This window comes from Acinonyx jubatus, chromosome A3, assembly GCF_027475565.1.
Source record: "Acinonyx jubatus isolate Ajub_Pintada_27869175 chromosome A3, VMU_Ajub_asm_v1.0, whole genome shotgun sequence".
Classification (NCBI taxonomy): Eukaryota; Metazoa; Chordata; class Mammalia; order Carnivora; family Felidae; genus Acinonyx; species Acinonyx jubatus.
In genome coordinates, this window is record NC_069388.1 from 62,094,729 (window position 1) to 62,115,339 (window position 20,611).

The 20,611-nt window shown below is 38.2% G+C and overlaps 1 protein-coding gene across 8 annotated transcripts in view; it reads right to left on the minus strand.

Annotated features, from left to right (window-relative positions):
• THADA (THADA armadillo repeat containing) overlaps positions 1 to 20,611 on the minus strand; it is a 326,086-nt gene that overhangs the window by 303,763 nt on the left and 1,712 nt on the right. For 5 of the 8 annotated variants that reach the window (XR_008289288.1, XM_027072570.2, XM_027072572.2 and 2 more), the window contains exons 2-12: positions 18,893 to 18,992; positions 18,502 to 18,596; positions 17,649 to 17,779; positions 12,817 to 12,965; positions 12,665 to 12,697; positions 12,345 to 12,393; positions 9,722 to 9,909; positions 6,838 to 6,932; positions 5,664 to 5,884; positions 3,136 to 3,842; positions 684 to 835 (exon numbers count right to left, since the gene is read on the minus strand). Coding sequence is in view for 7 of the 8 variants with exons in the window: in XM_027072570.2 (XP_026928371.2) it covers positions 684 to 835; positions 3,136 to 3,842; positions 5,664 to 5,884; positions 6,838 to 6,932; positions 9,722 to 9,909; positions 12,345 to 12,393; positions 12,665 to 12,697; positions 12,817 to 12,965; positions 17,649 to 17,779; positions 18,502 to 18,596; positions 18,893 to 18,968 (1,896 nt within the window). In the remaining variant the exon portion in view is untranslated. Of the gene's footprint in view, positions 1 to 683; positions 836 to 3,135; positions 3,843 to 5,663; positions 5,885 to 6,837; positions 6,933 to 9,721; positions 9,910 to 11,151; positions 11,830 to 12,344; positions 12,394 to 12,664; positions 12,698 to 12,816; positions 12,966 to 17,648; positions 17,780 to 18,501; positions 18,597 to 18,892; positions 18,993 to 20,611 lie in introns of those variants that run through there. The other 3 variants (XM_053200530.1, XM_053200531.1, XM_027072573.2) reach the window with 3 other exon arrangements.

Sequence of the window (20,611 nt, forward strand, 5' to 3'; positions counted from 1 at the left end):
TGCTTCATCATTAGTGTATAGGAATCCAACAGATTTCTGTACATTGATTTTCTATCCTGCAACCTTACTGAATTCATTTGTCAATTCTAGTGGTCTCCCATTTTGTGTACTGCTCCAACACTTCCTCTCCCTTAATCGCATTTATCACATTTCTAATCAACCACCACCTACTCTGCTCTAAGCTTCCCCCCAAATCCTAACCCATAAAAGCGCACTTATATATGTATAGTCTTCTAAGAGTTTCCACTTGTGTTACACAGGTTTTCTTATTCCTTCAACTAAAATTTAAATAGCCTGGGGGCGCCTGGGTAGCTCAGTCGGTTGAGCAACCGACTTCGGCTCAGGCCACGATCTCGTGGTTTGTGTGTTCGAGCCCTGCATCGGACTCACTGCTGTCAGCCTGTCAGCACAGAGCCCCGTTCGGATCCTCCGTCCCCTTCTCTTTACCCCTCCCCTGCTTGTGCTCTCTCAAAAATAAATATTTTTTATAAGTAAATAAATAAATAAAATTTAAATGGCCGGGATGCAAACTCTACACTTTTCACTTTCAATTTACCCTTCCTATGGACCCCTTAAAATAGTTCTGGGCTCAACAGAGGGGCCTCTATAGTGGACTGCTAACTGAATAAATGACTCAGGGATCTACTACATGTATGAAATTCTCAGACATTTTGTTTGCTTACTTGGCAGTGCTGATGAATTAAGCCTTGTTTTATTCTTGCGCTGGACACAAGGTTCCTCCAGACATCAGTTGCAGACCGAAGATGTCCATGAGCTCTAGCTGCTCGCAGACATGCCATCAAAGCTCCCAGAGCCCCTGTACTATTATAAGATCCTAAGGATGGAAAAGATTGTTGCCTCAAAAGCACAATAACACAGACCACTACTGTGCTATATAACAAAACAACTACCACAATTTTCATTTGCAATTAACATTATATTTCCAGAAAAAAATTGTATTTTAAATTCTAACGTGAATTAAAGTTCCTATTCTAAGGGCACCTGGGTGGCTCAGTCGGTTAAGCAGCCGACTTCAGCTCAGGTCATGATCTCACGGTTTGTGAGTTCAAGCCCCACATCATCAGGTTCTGTGCAGATAGCTCAGAGCCTGGAGCCTGCTTCAGATCCTGTGTCTCCCTCTCTCTCTCTGCCCCTCCCCTACGCATGCTCTGTCTCTGTCTCTCTCTCAAAAATAAACATTAAAAAAAATTTTAATAAATAAAGTTCCTATTATAAAAGAAACATTATTGAAAGAGATTTAATAGTTCTTGTGTCAATAACTTTCAGTAAGCATAATCCCCTTATGTTAACTTAAAGAAATCATTCTTGGGGCGACTTTCAGCCAAAATCAGGAAAAACACTTCAGTGGCCAAATATCATTTCTCTAAAAATAAACACTAACCCTCTGCATATTTTGGAGGTATTCTTCCTCCCTCATAAAAAAGCCAAAAGGAGGATTATAAAGAACCTGGTGCTTGGGGTGTCTGGGTGGCTCAGGCAGATAAGCATCCGACTCTCTTGATTTCGACTCAGGTCATGATCTCACGGTTCATGAGATCAAGCTCTATGTGGGGTTCTATGCTGACAGCACAGACCCTGCTTGGGATCCTCTCTCTCCCTCTCTCTGCCCCTCCCCCACTCACATTGGCTCACGCTGTCTCTTAAAATAAATAAATGAACTAAAAAAAAAAAAACACCAAAAAACCTAATGTGTTTGGAAGTTAGGATATCAGCCATTACTAACAGGACAGGGGGCTCAACCTCACAAGGTGCAATGATATAAAAATAGAGACTCCCTTATTTCAGAACAGATTCATGAATCTTGAACTTTAGATGGCTTCTCAGAAAGGCGGGAACAATTGTTGTTAAAAACTACAAATAATGAGAAAAAAAACCCAACTACAAATAATGGCTTATTTTTGGGTATAGGAATCAGATTTTTCTAGCTACCTTGTGGTTACTGTTTGAAGTATTGAAAGTTTTCAACTATTTTTAGTTATAAGTTTTCTTAAACTGTGATGCGGGGTACCATATTCCTGCTTCGTTAAACAGAAAATAATAATGTTAAGATTTACATGATAGGGGCTCCTGGACAGCTCAGTCGGTTAAGCATCCAACTTCAGCTCAGGTCATGATCTCACATGATTCACCACCCATGAATTCGAGCCCCACATCGGGCTCTGTGCTGGCAGCTCAGAGCCTGGAGCCTACTTCGGATTCTATGTCTCCCTCTCTCTGTCCCTCCCCAGCTCAAGTCTATCTCTCTCTCAAAAATAAATAAACATTAAAAAAAAATTTTTTTTTAAGATTTACATGATAAGTCAAGATCCATCATTTACATATTAATTACTGATTTATGCTTTAATGTAGTACTTCCTTCCGGGTTACTGAGTTTCAATGGAATGTTTACTCCTATTCTAATTGACTACAGATGGCTGTTTCTTGAGGTCACACATGTTCTACATATTTTTTTCTCTTTCCCAGAGACAAAAACTTGCTACTGTCAACTTAATCTGTCTTCATCCTTGCCTAAAACAATACTTAATTACTGTTTCAATCACTAGAATAAGGAACTTATATAAAACACTCACTTTTATTCCAGTCTGACAACCTAACAAATAACAACTCAGTAAAATAAGATAAAACTAGTAATAAGGGGGGGGGGGGGGGGGCGGGCAGCATGGATGGTTCAGTCAGTTAAACATCTGACTCTTGATTTTGGCCCAGATCAGGATCTCACAATTCCTGAGATCGAACCCCGCGTCCAGCTCTGAGTTGACAGTGCAGAGCCTGCTTGGGATCCTCTCTCCCCCTCTCGCTCTGCCCCACTCCACTCTCAAAATAAATAAATAAATTAAAAAAAAAAAAAAAAGACTTAAAAAAAAAAAAACTAGTAATAAAGGGAACCTTATACTCATAACTGAAATCAATCTTTAGCTTATAGAAATGACTTAAGCCAAAAAAATTCTATTCCACTCAGGACAGGAACATTCATTTCAATCTGAAATCTCTATCATTGATGTCCTCTTTTGCAATTTATGGAAGTGGTAATATTGAAATGTGAATATCGTCCACATCTACCGAGGTACCTACCCTTTCTTAACTAGAAATTACTAAAAGAATGGTTCATCTTACCACTTTTAGCATCAGCAGAAGACTGAAGAATCTTTACCATGTAGCTTAAGCTTTCGGGGCTGCAATTCAACAATTTTGGCAAGTAATAATCGATCACGTAAGATTTCTGGTCCAGATTTCCTTCACACAGTATAAAAAGGAGAGGAGAAACCCAAGTCTCATGCCACTCATCAATCCACGTACTGTCAACAGCCTGGGACTTCAAATGACTCTTGTGACTTCTGAACATGGTCTCCAAGAGGTCACTTGCATAAGGTACCAATGACTGGTCTCCCATCACCTCTAAGATTTGTGATGGAATAGTTTTGGCTAGTGCCAAAATATGTCCAATTCCTGTATAATCTACTAAACAACCAAGACACATGTATTTCCCTTTAACATGCCATTCCAGTCGCAAAAGACTCTCTGTCAATTCACAAATGAAACGATCGGCAGCCAAACCTGACGCTTCTGAGTCTGATTTTTCTTTAGTGAGCTGGTGTATTTGGAGAACATTTCTGAATATAATTTTGGTTTGGTGTCTCAAAGCATCCAATGGATGTTCCCAGTGGGTATAGACATATTCCAAAAGTTTCCCAACTATGCTTGAATTCCCATTCAGACTGTCCTTTAGGCTTGGGGAACTTGATTCAAGGACATGTATGGCTGAATTAGTCCAAGATGCCAAAATTCTAGAGAAAAACAATTCCAGAGTTGATTCCTTGATCCTGAAGAAAAATGAGCCGTGTTATTATTAACTGACTAGTAAAAGAAATTTCATTTTATAACCACTTAAATTTTAAAAATATAAAGACAAAGAATGACCAGAAAATTCAATCATTATTAAATTTACAACAAAAATTAAAAACAAGGCCAAAATAGACTCAAATTTATAAATTAGTCTTTCCACCTTATAGTAATAATCCAGGGGCACCTGGATGGCTCAGTCGGTTGAGCATCCATCTCTTGATTTCAATTCAGGTCATGATCCCAGGGTCGTGGGATCAAGTCCCACATCAGGCTCCATGCTGAGCATGGAGCCTGCTTAAGATTCTCTCTCTCCCTCTGCCCCTCTCCCCCGCTCACACTCTCTCTCTTTCTCTCTCCCTAAAATAATAATAATAATAATAAAGAAAAGAAATAATCCAAAAAAGGATTAAGGAAACGTTTGGGAATGATAGAAATGTTCATTACTTTATTCTGATGATGGTTTCACAAGTGTTTTAAAACATAGTGAGGGGTTAGGGCTGGAGAAAGTTAGGGGGAATGGGGTTTCTTTTGAGAGTAATAAAAATATTCCAGAATTGATTGCAGTGATAGTTGTACAACCCTGTGAATCTACTGAAACAAAACTGAATTACACACTTTAAATAAGTGACTTTTATGGTATATAAATTATATCTCAATAGAGCTGTTATATAACACAACAAAAAATATTTTTTATAATTTAAATGATTTTTATATTATATTTATATTACTATTTTAAAAAATTATTTTAGAACATTGTGCTTTTTTTCCTTTACCTACATGTTCACTACTATCAAGCTATATCTATGGTTTGATATTTTAAGCACACGATCACTTTCAGGCATTATGAAAAAAACACCCAAAAAACCCACAAAACACAATCCAGTGAAGTCAAAAGAACTGGTTACAATTCTGGCTCAGGTGCTTATTAGCAATACACTCTTAGGTTTTAGCATTTACTTTTCTGACTTCACTTTTTCCACACAACACATCTGATTTCCTATCCTATCTATCAAGACATATGAAGCTCATACTGAATTACCTATGTTGACGTTGTTCATAAACTCCAAAGCACTATCCATATAAAAATTTTCATAGTTTTTTAAAAATGCTAGCATTAGGGGCGCCTGGGTGGCTCAGTCGGTTGAGCGTCCGACTTCGGCTCAGGTCATGATCTCACAGTTTGTGGGTTCAAGCCCCACGTCGGTCTCTGTGCTGACTGCTTGCTCAGAGCCTGGAGCCTGCTTCAGATTCTGTGTCTCCTTCTCTCTCTGCCCCTCCCCCGCTCACGCTTTGTCTCACTCTGTTTCTCAAAAATAAATAAAATGTAAAAAAAAAAATTTTTTTAAATGCTACCATTAGAGACTAAACGTTAACATTAGTATTAGAAATGTTCAATACAGGGGCGGCTGGGTAAGCCTCTGACTTTGGCTCAGGTCACGATCTCACAGTTGATGAGTTAAAGCCCCACATCAGGCTTTCTGCTGTCAGCACAGAGCCCACTTCAGATCCTGCCCCCTTCTCTCTCTCTGCTCCTCCCCGTTTCGTGTTCTTTCTCTCAAAAATAAATAAACATTAAAAAAAAAAATGTTCAGTACAGGTTCACCTGCCCTAGTAATTTCTGTAACTCTCTCTCATCTCATCTTCTTTCATACCCGCTTCATTGCCTACATATATCACCCTTTCAATTCAGGATTATCCTGAGCACTTTGCATTGAACTACTAAGTATGCAGGTTCAGTCGCCATCTTTTAAATGTCTGGCAAGCAGAAGAAAATATGAGACAACAGCATGAAAACTCACTGTGAACTCAAGGTGAACAATACATGGACGATATTCAAGAGCAGGGCCTCCCCGCTTGGGCCCATCCTTCCATTCTGCCAGTCCAACATGGTGAGTGTCCCTTGACACAGGAATAAGAGAGTTGACTGCGAGACATCAGCACAACAAAGGCTCCTGCAGCAGTTCAAAAACCAGTCAGGGATGCTGGTACAGTCCACTGAACGGAGAAGCAAACTACTAATCTGGAAAAACATAACAGAGCCAACATGTTACAAAGCCTCTAAAACTGTACAGATATTTCAAGATGTACATCCAAAATTCCCTTTCCCCTGAAACATCCTAGGAAAAATAACTGAACCTAAAGATGAGAAGCCACAAGTGTTAAAGTTATTATTACCAAAAGGGAAAAAATTAAGTCTTAGGATTAAGAATTCTAAGTACGTGAACCATTTTGCTGGTTTGAATGTACTAGTGGAGCAAAACATATCATCCCCTGCAGGTGAATGACCTTAACACTTTTTAGAGGTGATATGAGAAATCAAATTATTAAATTTTATCCAATGGTAAATACTTTGTGTGATCTCATCGAAGAGTACACATCTATTTTGTATAACGTCAGGTAAACAGCTGCTTTGCATAAAGTCAGGTAAACAACTAAAATAAGTTTCTAGATAACAGAGTAAGGGAAGAAAACCCTGCTAGTACTAAATATAAGGATTAGCGCGCAAACTATCAAATTACATTTTCCATGTAATCAAATTCAGCGAAAAATTGATTCTCACATGCTTCCGGTCCAAAGTTCAATATTTGGGTTATTCTTAATAAAAAGGACATACTTATCAAAAAGTTAGGACTTCATGTATGTATATATTAATCTCTGCATAATTTTAATATTATAAATATCTTTTATAACACTGAGAGATGGAACTGAACAAACAGCACTAGAAACATGGAGAGGCACCCCTAAAAATGTTGATAGTGATTATCTTTAGGAGGTGGATTTACAGGTGACTACTCTGGTCTTCTTTCTGCTTTTTCTGCATTTTTGGACTGTCTCTTACTATAAGAGAAAAAGATCATCAGAAAGATTCTACTATGCAGAAAGAAATTTTTAATTCATGTCTTTAAAAATATTTTTAAAACATGTGTCTAATTATCAATGAAGTATACAATTCTACAAAGGAGATGCACTCACCAAATCAGGAATCTCTTCAGGTGGGTGAAACATAGCCTTAATAAAAAGAATAACAGCTAATCCAGATGTACTCTGAATTGTCTGTAAAAGGTGATCTATTTGGTAAAAAAGCAGAGAGTGTGGATTAAATGACAATGGATATTCTGGTACAGTGGAAAAAGCACACGCTGCAGGGACAGAGAGTCCTGGGTGCAATTTCTAGCATGACCACATCCTAGGTAAATAGGACTTGGGCAAGTTACTTCACCTCCCAGGGACACAGCTTTCTCTTCTGTAATATGGGAAAATATAACTCCTATCTGACGATTATTTTAAGCTTTAAATGCATAACGAACATAAGACTTTTATGCCCAGCACATAAAGACTTAATAAACGTGATTCCTTCCTCTCTCCACTAACACCCACTCTCCCTTCCTCTCCCCGCAGCACATCTAGCAGCAATACCGCTCACTCTCTTCCCTGCACTGAGGCCTCTCCAGCCCAACCCCCACATGCATTACTCTTTCTTAAAGTGATTTCGGGGCTTGTGTAAAGAGCCTGCATCAGTGCTAACTGAAAGCTCTGCTATCATTGGCATGTACCCAATGCAACCAATCTTGACTTGCTATTTTCTCTTTGTTTTCCATTAGCCTCTGGTTTGTAATAAAGTTTACCAAATATGGTAAATTATTCAACCGGGGCTAAGACTCAAAAATGCCTACCATAAACTACCTACTAAATATCCACTGTGCCCTTTATCCCTGCTAACAGAACTGTGACTTTGATTGGGGCATCCATGTACTCAGCCAAAGGCGGGACACTTGCTTCCTCAATCTTGCCTGCAAGTAAAGGTAGCCACGTGAGGGTTCAGGCCAATGGGATAGAAGCAGGTACTTGGGAACTTTTGTTTTTCCTGATTAAAGGTAAGGATGCAACTGGCCCTCCTTCCGGCCGTGAACATAGACATAATGTCTGGAGCTACAGCAGTCAAATGGCAACCAGGAGGCAAAAAACGTGAGTAAAAGCCAACATGCTGAAGATGGCAGAGCAGAAAGGCAGAAATGTTTGGGTCCTAGACTGCATACAGTTCGGGATCACCTGCCTCGGAACTTGAAGTTATGTGGGGACGAGGGAGGCATATTTGCTTAAGTGCCTGAAGTGCCTGAAGTTTGGTTTTCTGTTACTTGCAGCTGAACATTTTACTAATACATGAAATTTTAAAATCCTGGGGAAGAACAGCAATGAAGAGGTCCCATCGACGGTTCAGAAAAGGGGCTACCTCTTATTAAAATCAGGCCTTCTCTGTGTTTTACCCATCCTATAACAAATTCCTCTTTTAAAAAGCAAATATCCGGGGCGCCTGGGTGGCTCTGTCAGTTAAGCGTAGGACTCCGGCTCAGGTCATGATCTCGCGGTTTGTGAGTTCGAGCCCCGCATCGGGCTCTGTGCTTATAGCTCAGAGCCTGGAGCTTGCTTCGGATTCTGTGTCTCCCTCTCTCTCTGACCCTCCCCTGCTCACACTCTGTCTCTCTCTCTTTCTCTGTCTCTCTCTCACAATAAATAAACATGAAAAAAATTTTAAAAAAACAAATGAAACATCTGAACCAATTCATTAATTTTTTATTAATATTCATGCATACATGATCATATAGAATGAGAGATAAAAATGAAAAAGTAATTTAACTTTTTGTGAACACGATAAGTATCATTTTTTTTTGTTAATCTTATTGTAATATAAAACACTGATATAGGAAAACACCCAAAACAAGGGCACAGCTTAATGAATTAACTGAAATGAACACCCTTGTACCTACCGCCAAAAGCAAGAAGCAGGACTCAGACACCCTGCCCGGAAGGCTCATCCACGTGCCTCATCTCAACCACAATCCCCTTCTCTCACCCTGAGTAAGCATTATTGTGACTTTCACAGTAATGGCTTTCTTCTTTTCAAATGGTTTTATTAATCAAATGTGCATCCCGTCCATTTTTTTAAAACCGTGATGTATTTTTTAAATGCATCTTAATCTACAGGTGCCCTCTCTACCCCTTTCATTGCATAACAATTTCTCTATTCAAGAATGCTGGCCTTTGACCTGCAGCATTTCCCACAATCTAGATGTGGGTTTGTTTAGTCCTGATGCAATTCCACACGTTCTTCTCTCTTCTACAATTGCTGTAAACTGGCAGGTGACCTAGAGATTGGTCTCAAGTTCAGTCACTTTGGGAAAAGTACAGGTGGTGAAACCAAGACTAGATCTAAGGGGCATATATTGTCTGGTTGTCTGTCCTGTAAAGTTAGCAGTTGATGATGCTTAATGCCTACGTCAATTCATTGGGGGTTACAAAATGGTGATATTCTACCATTTCATCTTAATTTATTATTTGAAATACTTTTATAAAGACAGACTTCCTCTCATTAACTATTTGGTTTCCAGTGGCACAGTTCATATAAAGAAAAGCAACACATGAGAGATACAAAGGGGAATGATGAATGGCCCCACAAGGATTACTACCATTACTTGAGGATAATACCTACTGCTGAGGAGAAATGTACAGATAACATTTACCTTTCCAGATTTTCCTTCCAAATTTGGAAATCTATTCTTCTCAAGAATTTTCTTTTGCCACTTAAAGTCTCTGGCTTTTCAACACTAAGACTGTCAGATTTCCTTCTTTATAATACACATACACACATTTAGAAAAGTCCTTCAACATTACCCCTTGGAGAACTGGTACATTTGAAAGAAAAAGCATTAAAACCTCATAATCCAGGGCCTCCCCACTTTAAGGGGCTAGGGGAGAAGTAGTTCTACATGTCAGTTAAGTATCAAACATTTCATACCATTATTAGCGTAAGCTGAACGACACTCAATTATAATCACCATTTTTACGGTTTTACACTTACCATCAATTAAAAACTTGGTGAAAATACTCAACAATCCACACATACTTTGCCATGTAGGGGAACTGGAAATCCTCACATGAAGTGTTTGAAAGTCTTGTATTTTCTGTACCAACATCACAGAAACTCTAGTGCCTACCGACAAGTCATTCATCAACTGCGTCTGAACAATATGATTTCCGGCAAATTTTCTATAACGAAGAAGAGACGTTATTACAAAAGAAAAGTCACACGAAAATGTCACCATTTCCATCCCTCGATAAAAAACATTCCTCAATCAAAGGGCCAAAATTCATTTTAGGTTATAATAGACATTCATACCTCTCTGTTCCACTCCCATAAACATTCCAATTCTATGGACATTTACTACAAACTTTCAACACTCTTACCTCAACATTTCCCTCCTTCTCAGCCAATGACCAACCTCATTTCTCTCCTTTTAGAGTAAAAGTAGCAGATCCAGAATGAATGCCACAATTTCATAACTTGAACACTCCCTTAACCTTGGTACACTCTCTTCACCTGGCTTCCAAGACACCAGGCTCTCCTCCACTTTCTCCTACTTCACCATCGCTCCTTCCTAGACACCTTGGCTAGTTCATCATCTTCTCTCCAAGCTCTTTATGTTATAGCTCTCCACAACTCAGTCTTTAGTCCCCCTCTCCAGCTACTTTGTTCCCTTGATGCTGATCTCATCCAGCTCATAAACTTTAAATTATAATCTATATGCTGACAATTCCCCAATTTTTATCTCCAGGTTAGACCTCTCTTTCTAATTCCAGACTTGTATATGCAACTTTCTATTCAATATCTTTCCTTGGATGTCTAACAGACATCTCCAACTACATGAACTCATCTTCAACTCCAAACCTGCTACACCTGCTAGGATCTCTATCCTACAAAAACCCTGTGACTATCCTTGACTTCCTCCTCCCCATCCCATCTGTAAGAAAATCTTATTCGTCCTACCTTCAAAATACAGAATCAGACCACCTCCACTGCTACTCCTGGCCTGAGTCACTCTTGTCTCTCCCTTGGATTACTGCAGTGGCCTCCTAACTGGTCCCCCAGCTTCTATCCTTGGCCCACCTTCAGTCTATTCTCAACACAGCAGAACACAGAGTGATGATATTAAAACACAAGTCAGGGAAAACAGTCTAAGGTCCCCCAGAGACAACAAATAGACAACAAGACAATAACAATAAGCCTTTGGAAGCCACAAAGCAGATAGATAATAACTAACTTAGCAGAATCAACAAAAGTAAATACTAGGCCAGAGAATAATCCCCAAAACGACCTGATTTGCAGCCTCAAAAGGTTAAGAAACTTGGCACCAGGACTCCTTGATGTGGAAATAAATGTAGGGCTGAAAATAAGAAGACAGGCTACAAGTCTGTTGAAGGAGAATAAGAACCAGCAAACAAGTGGCTTACCTCTAGGGAAGGTAAAGCAACACCAGATTGCAAACAAGCGAATTAGGCAAATATATGAACAATGAATGCCAAACGCCATGACCTCAGCTTTTTTCACTCCCTCAGCAACCAGAAGATTAAGCCAACAGTTTGGTTCCATGGTGAATCCACTACCCATGCAAAAAGACCTAAAGATATTGACATCGGAGGTTTTCCAAAGAAATAGCCTAGCTAAACTAGCCTACAATAAAACCTGCCATCAACCCCACCCATATACACAGTTTCAAATCAACTCTCAGTGCCCATCCTTAAATATGAGCGCTAGGCCAAAAATCACCAGACTTCTAAAGAAAGCTTCCAGTTTCATATAGTGAAGTGACCAAAAGCATCAAACAGAAAAAAAATAGCAACATAAAAGAACTAGGACTATGCAAAGGTAAGAAAACTATGTTTAAAAACAAAACAAAACAAAAACAAAACCCTATCATTAATATCCCCAGAAAAATAACAGGATGTTTCATTTATAAAAGAACAGACGCTATGAGTAAGGAACACTCAGGGAGGAAGGAACTCTTGCTCATATTCTCCTAAAAATTTATTTGATTTTTTTAAGTTGATTTATTTATTTTGAGGGTAGGGGGAAGGAGAGAAAGAGGGAGAGAGAGAATCTCAAGCAGGCTCCACACTGTCAGCACAGAACCCGATGCGGGGCTCAATCTCACAAACTGTGAGATCACGACCTAAGTCGAAATCAAGAGTTGGACGTTTAGCTGACTGAGCCACACAGGTGCCCCTTTCTGATTTTTTAAATTAAATACCAAGGGGCGCCTGGGTGGCGCAGTCGGTTGAGCGTCCGACTTCAGCCAGGTCACGATCTCGCGGTCCGGGAGTTCGAGCCCCGCGTCAGGCTCTGGGCTGATGGCTCAGAGCCTGGAGCCTGTTTCCGATTCTGTGTCTCCCTCTCTCTCTGCCCCTCCCCCGTTCATGCTCTGTCTCTCTCTGTCCCAAAAATAAGTAAACGTTGAAAAAAAAAATTTTTTTTAATTAAATATCAAACCTCTAAAAAATACATTTAAATAATCAGGTCTAATATTAACAGAGAGGAATGGAATGAAGCATGTTCTGGAAACTTTTTAAAAATTTCCTGTGTACAAAGATAATGCACAACCACAAGTGTTCACGCACACATGCACAAGCATACAGATACTACTTGCCTATTTTCTTCAGAGATTTCAGTTAAACTCTTCTGCATAAAATGAAGCACTGAAACAAAAAGAATATATAATGACAAAGCAGAACCTAAAACTGTGAATTTTAATGTCAATATAGGAAAATATTTTAAGTCACTATTACCTACAGTGATATCATGGTATAGAAGTAGAAATTTAAAAGGAATATTTAAAAGGAAGGGACGTGATGTACATTGGTAATCTGCAAAACTCTACCCATTGCCAAGAAACCGAAAACAACCAGTTCCAAAATGACTCATACAAGCAGTTACACCCTCAGAATAAAATAAAAGAATGGGACTTACCATTTTTAAGAAGATTACTAACACCTGCTCTACCTGTGGGAATAAAAAAATTAACACTGGTAGGGAGCCTCAGGACCAAAACTAACATTAACAAAACTGTTTAAAAACAATAACGTAATGATAGAAAAAATACTACAAAAGAGCTGGCTTACCTACGTCAAAGTTCTCCATACAGGAAGATATATTGTCAATTACTTTCCTATAAGAGTACACATCAGTAGTACTCAATTCTTCCTGAAGACGAGAAGTAAAACTTTGTACAGCCTCAGTTAGAAAAAATTCAGGTAGGCCATTTAGTGAGCTAGAAAAAGAACCAAGCATTAGAAACCTGGCAACCATGTAGTATGTAGAAGGGAATCATACAAATGAAGTAATACTGGACTACATCTTCAAAATACAGCCAGAAAATTTTAACTTCATGCCACAATTGTTGAACTCCTTGCTTCCATCTTGCTTCCCTCCTCAATAGAGAAGCCAGAGTGATATTATAAAAACACTGTGTTAATCTTCTGCTTAAAATTGCCCCACATGTCCATCTCAGTCCAGTTGGTTGCCATAGCGCTGACAATGACTTACAGACTCCACAAACTCTAGCCCCACCACTATCTCTCCAGCCTCATCTTGATCCTTGTTGACTTAGCTCTAGCTGCATGGCCTTCCTTGTGGCAACAATATAACAAAGTCTTTGTTCTTGCTATTTCCTCCAACTGACACTCCTCCCTCAAATAGACCCAATAATAATCATTCCCTTGTCCCTTTCAGGTCAATCTCAAATATCACCTTATCAATGTCATTTTAGCAAAGATATCTGAAGTGACCACCATATTTTAAATTGCAACCTTCACCCCATCCTTGATGCTCCCATCTCCCATCACTGCTTTATTTTTCCCAATCACATTCATTTCATCTAATCCTATATATTTTGACTATTTGACTATTTTCAATCTTCCTCTTAGAATGTAACCCCCATCTATACTGCCTTATTCACTGTATCCCCAATGCCTAGAATATTTATTTGACATAGAGTAGATAGTCAATAAAAATTCACTGAATAGGGGCACCTGGATGGCTCAGCTGGTTAAGTGTTGGATTCTTGCTCTGGGCTCAGGCCATGATCTCACGGTTGTGAGATTGAGCCCCATGTTGGGCTCAGCAAGGAGTGCAGAGCCTGCTTGGGATTCTCTCTCTCTGTCCCTCCCCTGCTCGTACACATGCTCTCTCTCAAAATAAACAAATTTTTAAAAAAATTTTTGAAGAGATAAATTTAATTGTGTCAATGTTACCTCAATTAATCTAAATCAAAACCACTAGGGGGCGCGTGCGTGGCTCCCTCGGTTAAGCTTCTGACTTCAGCTCAAGTCATGATCTTGACATTAATGGGTTTGAGTCCTGTATCAGGCTCTGTGCTGACAGCTCAGAGCCTGGAACCTGCTTCAGATTCTGTGTCTTCCTCTCTCTCTGCCCTCCCCTGTTCACACTGTCTCTCTCTCTCTCTCTCTCTCTCAAAAATAAATAAACATTAAAAATTTAGAAAAAAAAAGTAGGAATTGTTTTTAATTGCCTAAAGAGTTCTAAAGCTCTTCTAGAAGAAAAAGAATTTAGAAATAGGAATAGTCTGAAAAAGAAAGGTCACCAAAGGGATGATGTGCTTCAGTATATAATTAAACTACATTATCACACTATAGGAAATGAAAGTGTGGTATGGGTGAGTAAACAAATAGACACAAATCTAAAATTAAATCTATGTTTATACAGGAACACAGAACATAATAAAATGGCATTCCAAATAAATGGGAAAGATGGACTATTCAAAAGTTTGGGGATAAGTGGCTCCCCATTACAAAAAAGAAAACTAAATTGGATCTCTAACGTATGGTCCGCTCAAAGCTTAACTCCAGATGAATTTAAAAATTAAACAAAAAAGAAATAAATTTTAAAAGACAAGCATGTAATTTTATATGATCTCATCCTAGAAAAAGTATACATAAGCAAGGCATGAAACTCAGAAATCTATACAAAGAAAAATATTAGTAGATTTGATTACCAAAAAAATAATTTGTAATTTTTAAAAAGCAAACACACTATAATCAAAGGAATACATTTGCCACATAATCTATATAAAGCTGTTATAAATCAAGAAGACATTCTGTGGTTGCTGACTCCCTGGAGGCATTCCCCATGCCCTTTTTTTTTTTTTTTAATTTTAACATTTATTTATTATTGAGAGACAGAGAGACAGAGCATGAGCATGGGAGGGGGAAGAAAGAGGGGCAGACACAGAATCTGAAGCAGGCTCCAGGCTCTGAACTGTCAGCACAGAGCCTGGCGCGGGGCCTGAACACACAAACCGTGAGATCATGACCTGAGCTGAAGTCGGATGCTTAACTGACTGAGCCACCCAGAGGCCCCCCACATGCCCTTTTTTATTGGCAAAACCCACCTCCCACTACAGAGGTGTGAGAATCTTGCTTCCCAGCCATTCTTAAAACCAGAAGGAGGGTATATGACCCAATCTTGACAACACAAAGTGATAGGAACTCTACTGAGACCTCCTGCAAAATGTTTTCTCTCCAATAAAAAGAGTTGGAAAAGACTTTTTTTCTGGATGCAGTCATGTCTGTCTAAGGTGCTTGTAACTGCTACAGTCCCTTGTAATTCTGAGGGAAGATATGGCCAACACATGGGAGAAAAATGGAAAACATCAAGATTTTTGATGACATGGTTGACTGCTTCACCAAAACCCTAGAACTGGCCACTATCTGATCATTTGCTTTTTGACACATTAAATAAATTTACTTAAGTAAGAAAAAAAGTCATTCTAACAAGAAGACACACAAAAGATATGTAATCACAGTCAAACTGTGCACATTAAAAAATATTCAATCTCAGCAATCTGGGAAATGAAAAGTAAAACATAATACTATTTTTTACCCAATAGATTTTTAAAGATATAAAGATTGATATTATCCAGCATTATAAAGGTATGAAGACACTGGCACTCTGGTTCACTGTTAGGGGGAGTACAGATTAGCAATGTTTTTGGTGAAGAAATTCCACTTCTAGGAATTTATCTCAGAAAATACACAGAACAACTATATACGTGATTAAGAATATCACTGCATCATGGAATAATGAAATTGGAATAATGAAAACAAAACACTAAATATCAGTGAGAAAGTGATTAAATTTTGTATACCCATATTATGGAATACATATAGCTGTAAGAAAAGATAAGGACTTTGGGTGGGAACATAAAATAGTAAAGACATTATGGAAAACAATATGGAGGCTCCTCGGAAAATTAAAAATAGAACTACCATATGATCCAGTAGTCCTATTTCTGGGTGTATATATCCAAAAGAACTGAAAGCAGGATCTCAAAGAGATATTTACACACCCAGCATGTTCACAGCAGCATTCTCCACAACAGCCAAGAGGAGGAAGCAACCCAGATGTCTATCAACAGATGAATGGATGAATACAATGTGGTACATATGGACAATGAAATATAATTTAACCTTAAAAAGGAAGAAAATCCTGCCACATGCTACAACATGGATGAACCTTGAGAATATTATGCTAAGGAAAATAAGCCAATCAAAAAGGGACAGACACAAATATTCCACTTATTTGAGGTAACTAAAGCAATCAAACAACTGTGGTAGCTAGAGGGCAGGGAGAAGGAAAATGGGGATTTGCTGTTTAATGGGTATAGATTTTCAGTTTTGCAAGATGAAAAAGCTCCAGAGATCCACTGCACAGCAATGTAAATATACTTAATACTCAAAAATGGTTAAGACGGCAAATTTCATGTTATGTGTTTTTTAACACAGTTTTTAAAAAAGAATAAGGACTACACTGATACGAAAATATCTCTATGACATTCCTTTTTTTTTTAAAGTTTATTTATTTATTTTTGAGAGAGAGACAGAGAAAGCAAGCAGGGGAGGGGCAGAGAGACAGAGAGAGAGAGAGAGAGAGAGAGAACCCCAAGCAGGCCCTGCATTGTCAGCACAGAGCCCAATGTGTGGCTCGAACTCACAAACTGTGAGATCATGACCTGAGCTGAAACCAAGAGTTGGGCGCTTAACCGACTGAGCCATCCAGGCACCCCTCTAAGACATTCTTTAGTGAAAAAACAAGCTACAGAGCAATAAGTAGAGTATAATCACATTTATGTAAAAAAAAATAAATAAATAAAAACTAAAATAAAATACAATACACATATTAAACCCAAAGGAAAGGTCTAAAGAGATAGATACCAAAATGTGAAGCGATGACCTTTACTAAAGAAAGTAAGATACGGGTGGCTGGATGGCTCAGTCAGTTGTACCAGACTCTCAGTTTCAGCTCAGGTCATGATCTCCCGGTTCATGGGATGGAGCCCCACATCAGGCTCTGTGCTGACAGTGTGGAGCCTGCTTGGGATTCTCTCTCGCCTACTCTCTGCTCCTCCTCAGCTTGGCTTGCACACGCACATGCCCCTCTCTCCCTCAAAAATAAATAAACTTAAAAAAAAAAAAAAAAGTAAAGTAAGATAGGCCAGAAAGAGGGAAATAGAAGGCTCATTTTTCATTTTGTTCACTTCTGTATTGCTTAAAGTCTTTACATTAAGCATATATTTCTATATTACCTGTGTAATTAAAAATATGCTTAAACCAAGAACAAATGGGAAAAATAAAGGAAAAAGAAATAGCAGGATGACAGTTTAAACTTAACCAAGAATTGCATTAATATAAATGGACTAAACCAAGCGTCTGTAAACTCAAGCCTAGAGCCTGTTTTATTAAGGTCTTTGACCTAAAAAGCCTTTTTACATTTTATAAAAGTTGTAATACATACACAAAACAGAGACCATACAAATGAAATTGCTAGTAACATATTTCAGTTCAGTTTTACCAAACCAGGAGAACTTTAAATACTGGTTACTTTTGCTCAGATTGAACATTTATGATGGTTAACTTCCTTTCCTTTTTGTCCTTACCTTGCCAAGACTTTCTTCAAGGGATTCTTTAGACTCAAAGAGAGATAAATTCCTGCTAAAATATCCAAACAACTTCGAATACTGGGATCACATGTGCCATTTTTATCTGCCTTCTCCAGTAAAGGCACAATCTACAATCCAAAAAATTCAAAGTCATGGTACCTTTGTCTAATATCAAGTATATATAGCAAAGTAACAGTTTCAAACACTCTTTTAAGTCTCAATGTAATGTGAAATATTTCCTACCCTATATTGTTAAGGATACTGATTTAAACACTGATTTTAGTATTTTTTAACTTTTTAACCCATACCCCCAGCTCCCATTTTACTCTCCAGACCCACCTCTATTAAGAATTAGACTTATTAATAGTTCAAGTTATAGGAATTCTGTGGCACTATTGAAAAAGCAAAAATATATATAATTGCTTTCCAAAAAAAATTATCCAAGTTCAAATGGTAAATCCTAATACTGAAACACTTACTGGTAAGGACAGTCTTTATATTTTATATTAACTTTTTAATGTGTCTGCTAAAAAGTTTTAAAGATTCAGATCAATATTCAGAATAATTTTTTTAAGTTTATCTCCACAAAAAAGGTATGCACAATTGTCTCAATGTCCCATCTATTTACAGCTCCAATGGCAGTGGAAGCCTGAATATGGCTTCTATTGATACCCTGAGTAAAACGAGATTATACAATGAACAGAAAAGGAAAAAAAAAAAAAATCTATTTTTTAATGATACATTGATATTAAAAATCGAGAGCCAAAAACTGTCAGTTAATTTTAAAAGTTCATAATAGCATGATATGATATTCTTCAAGATGCATCAATGAATATCAACTCAGTCTTACCTGTTTAACACAATGGATTTGTGACACTCCATCTGTGAGTTGTACACAATGTAACAGCAAAGAAGCTAGATTCTTTCCTTCCACATCAGCCAAAGCTAGATAACACACATACAAAAACATTTCAAGGATTTAACAATATATGCAAATAAGTTTACCTTTGCTACGCATTATGCAAAATCTAAGTATTTATAAACCAAACCAAAACAAAAGCAGGTCGAACTTCATCTGAAGACAAAATTTTTAGGAAATCATTTTACATGCAAAACTGAATGTAAGGAACATGGAAAAATTGAACAGAAAGAGTCTGAACATTATGTGATATTGAGTCTTGACATAAAAATACTCTGCAACCCAGAGAAGAAATAAACAAATGAGGTCAGAAATCACTTACAATGCAAAGTTTCAAGGTCTTGATGGCAAATGGTCAGTGCAGTCACTTGCATTTCTTTCTTCTTCTTTATGCCCATTTTAAATAGAATTAATAGTAGACACTGTAAAAAAGAAGAATTTAAAGCATTGTCTAATTCAGGATTTCTGAACTCAGCACTATTGGCATTTTGGACCAGAAACTTTTTGGCTACTTTTTGGGTGTCTATGTATTGTAGGATGTTTAACACGTTCCTCACCTCTACCCATTAGATGCCAGCAGCATCCCCTCCCCCCAAGTTATTACAATCAAAAACTATCTCCGGGCATTGCCAAATGTCCCATGGAGAGCAGAGTGGCCCCAGGTTGAGAACCACTGATCTAAGGATTTCTGCTTCAAAAAAGAAAAACATTTTTAAGCTCAACAACAGCTTATTATTTTCCAAAGTTACTCCTATTATGACCCAGTCTTTGTATTTTAAAAATACAGCAAACCTTCATTTTAGTAATGACAGCAACAACAACAACAGCATGGTTTTTCCAAAAGTAAACTGGGCTCAACTAACTTCTGTGCCTTCTTGGACATATCAGGAGATGTCATAACACACTGTATCTTGACTTTTGCAGAGTATTTGATAAAGGAAACTTGCATACTATCCTTGTGAGTTTGCTTTTAGTTAACAGAATTTGCTTTTAGTTAAAAAGGTTTTAGTTAACAAGGTCCGTAATGGGTTTGAATAAATGTTCCTAAAGAATACACACATATAGTACCATGACATCTGGGCATCTCTAGGGAAATGCAACACAGGGCTCTTTTCTTAGCACAGTTAGCATGTTTAGCAATGTTTGTGATTCAGACATTGGAGGACATAACATAGAGAATTTGTAAAAGCTACAAAGCTGGAAGGTCATGTTAAATGTTGAAATCAGGATTAAAGTACAGCCCGATAAACTGGAATGAACTTAGCAAGACGAAACAGAAATAAATGTAAAATGCTGCATTTTTTTATTAGAAAAAAACATAAAACATTAATACAAGACAGGGAGACAGCAGCCAAATGTGATTTGAAACAAATCGGTATGTGAGCCAACAGAACAACAGGTCTGCTAAAGACCACATTATAAGTCAGCCTGATCAAGGGAGTGCATGATCCCTTGCTCACCCCCACAGGTCAGGTGACATGTGGAGCATCAAGTAAAGTGCTAGTGGCTATCCCTTAAGGAGCCATAACAAATGATAAAACTTTCAAGGAACTAACAGATTTCTGAAGGGCCTAGAGAGCACCTCCTTCAGAGAACAGCTCAGTTAACCAAAGGTGTTTGGTCTGGAGAAAAGAGGACAGGACAAGTGCCATAAGGCAGCTGCTGTTGCTGGAGGACTGTCAGAAAAAGAGATGTCTTTTGTCTTGCTATAGAATTAGGAAAAGTCAGTGCAAGCTTCAGGGAGGCTGAATCCAGCTCCCTGGATTCAGGGAGAACTCTCCCTGAACTCTCTGGTCTAACTATGGAATGGACTGTCTTTTTAACAGAGAATCGCCCAGCTCTGAAAATATCCAAACAGAAGCAGAATGAACCCTTTGCACCTGAACTCCTGCAATGGCCTCACAACTGGTCTCCTCTCTTCTCTCTTGTTTCTGAAGAGTCCCCTCTTTTTACAGTCTTTTTAAAACTCTCATCAAATCTAATTACTCTCTTGCTTAAAACTTTCCAAGGGCTTCCAATTACACTTAAAATAAAATGTAGC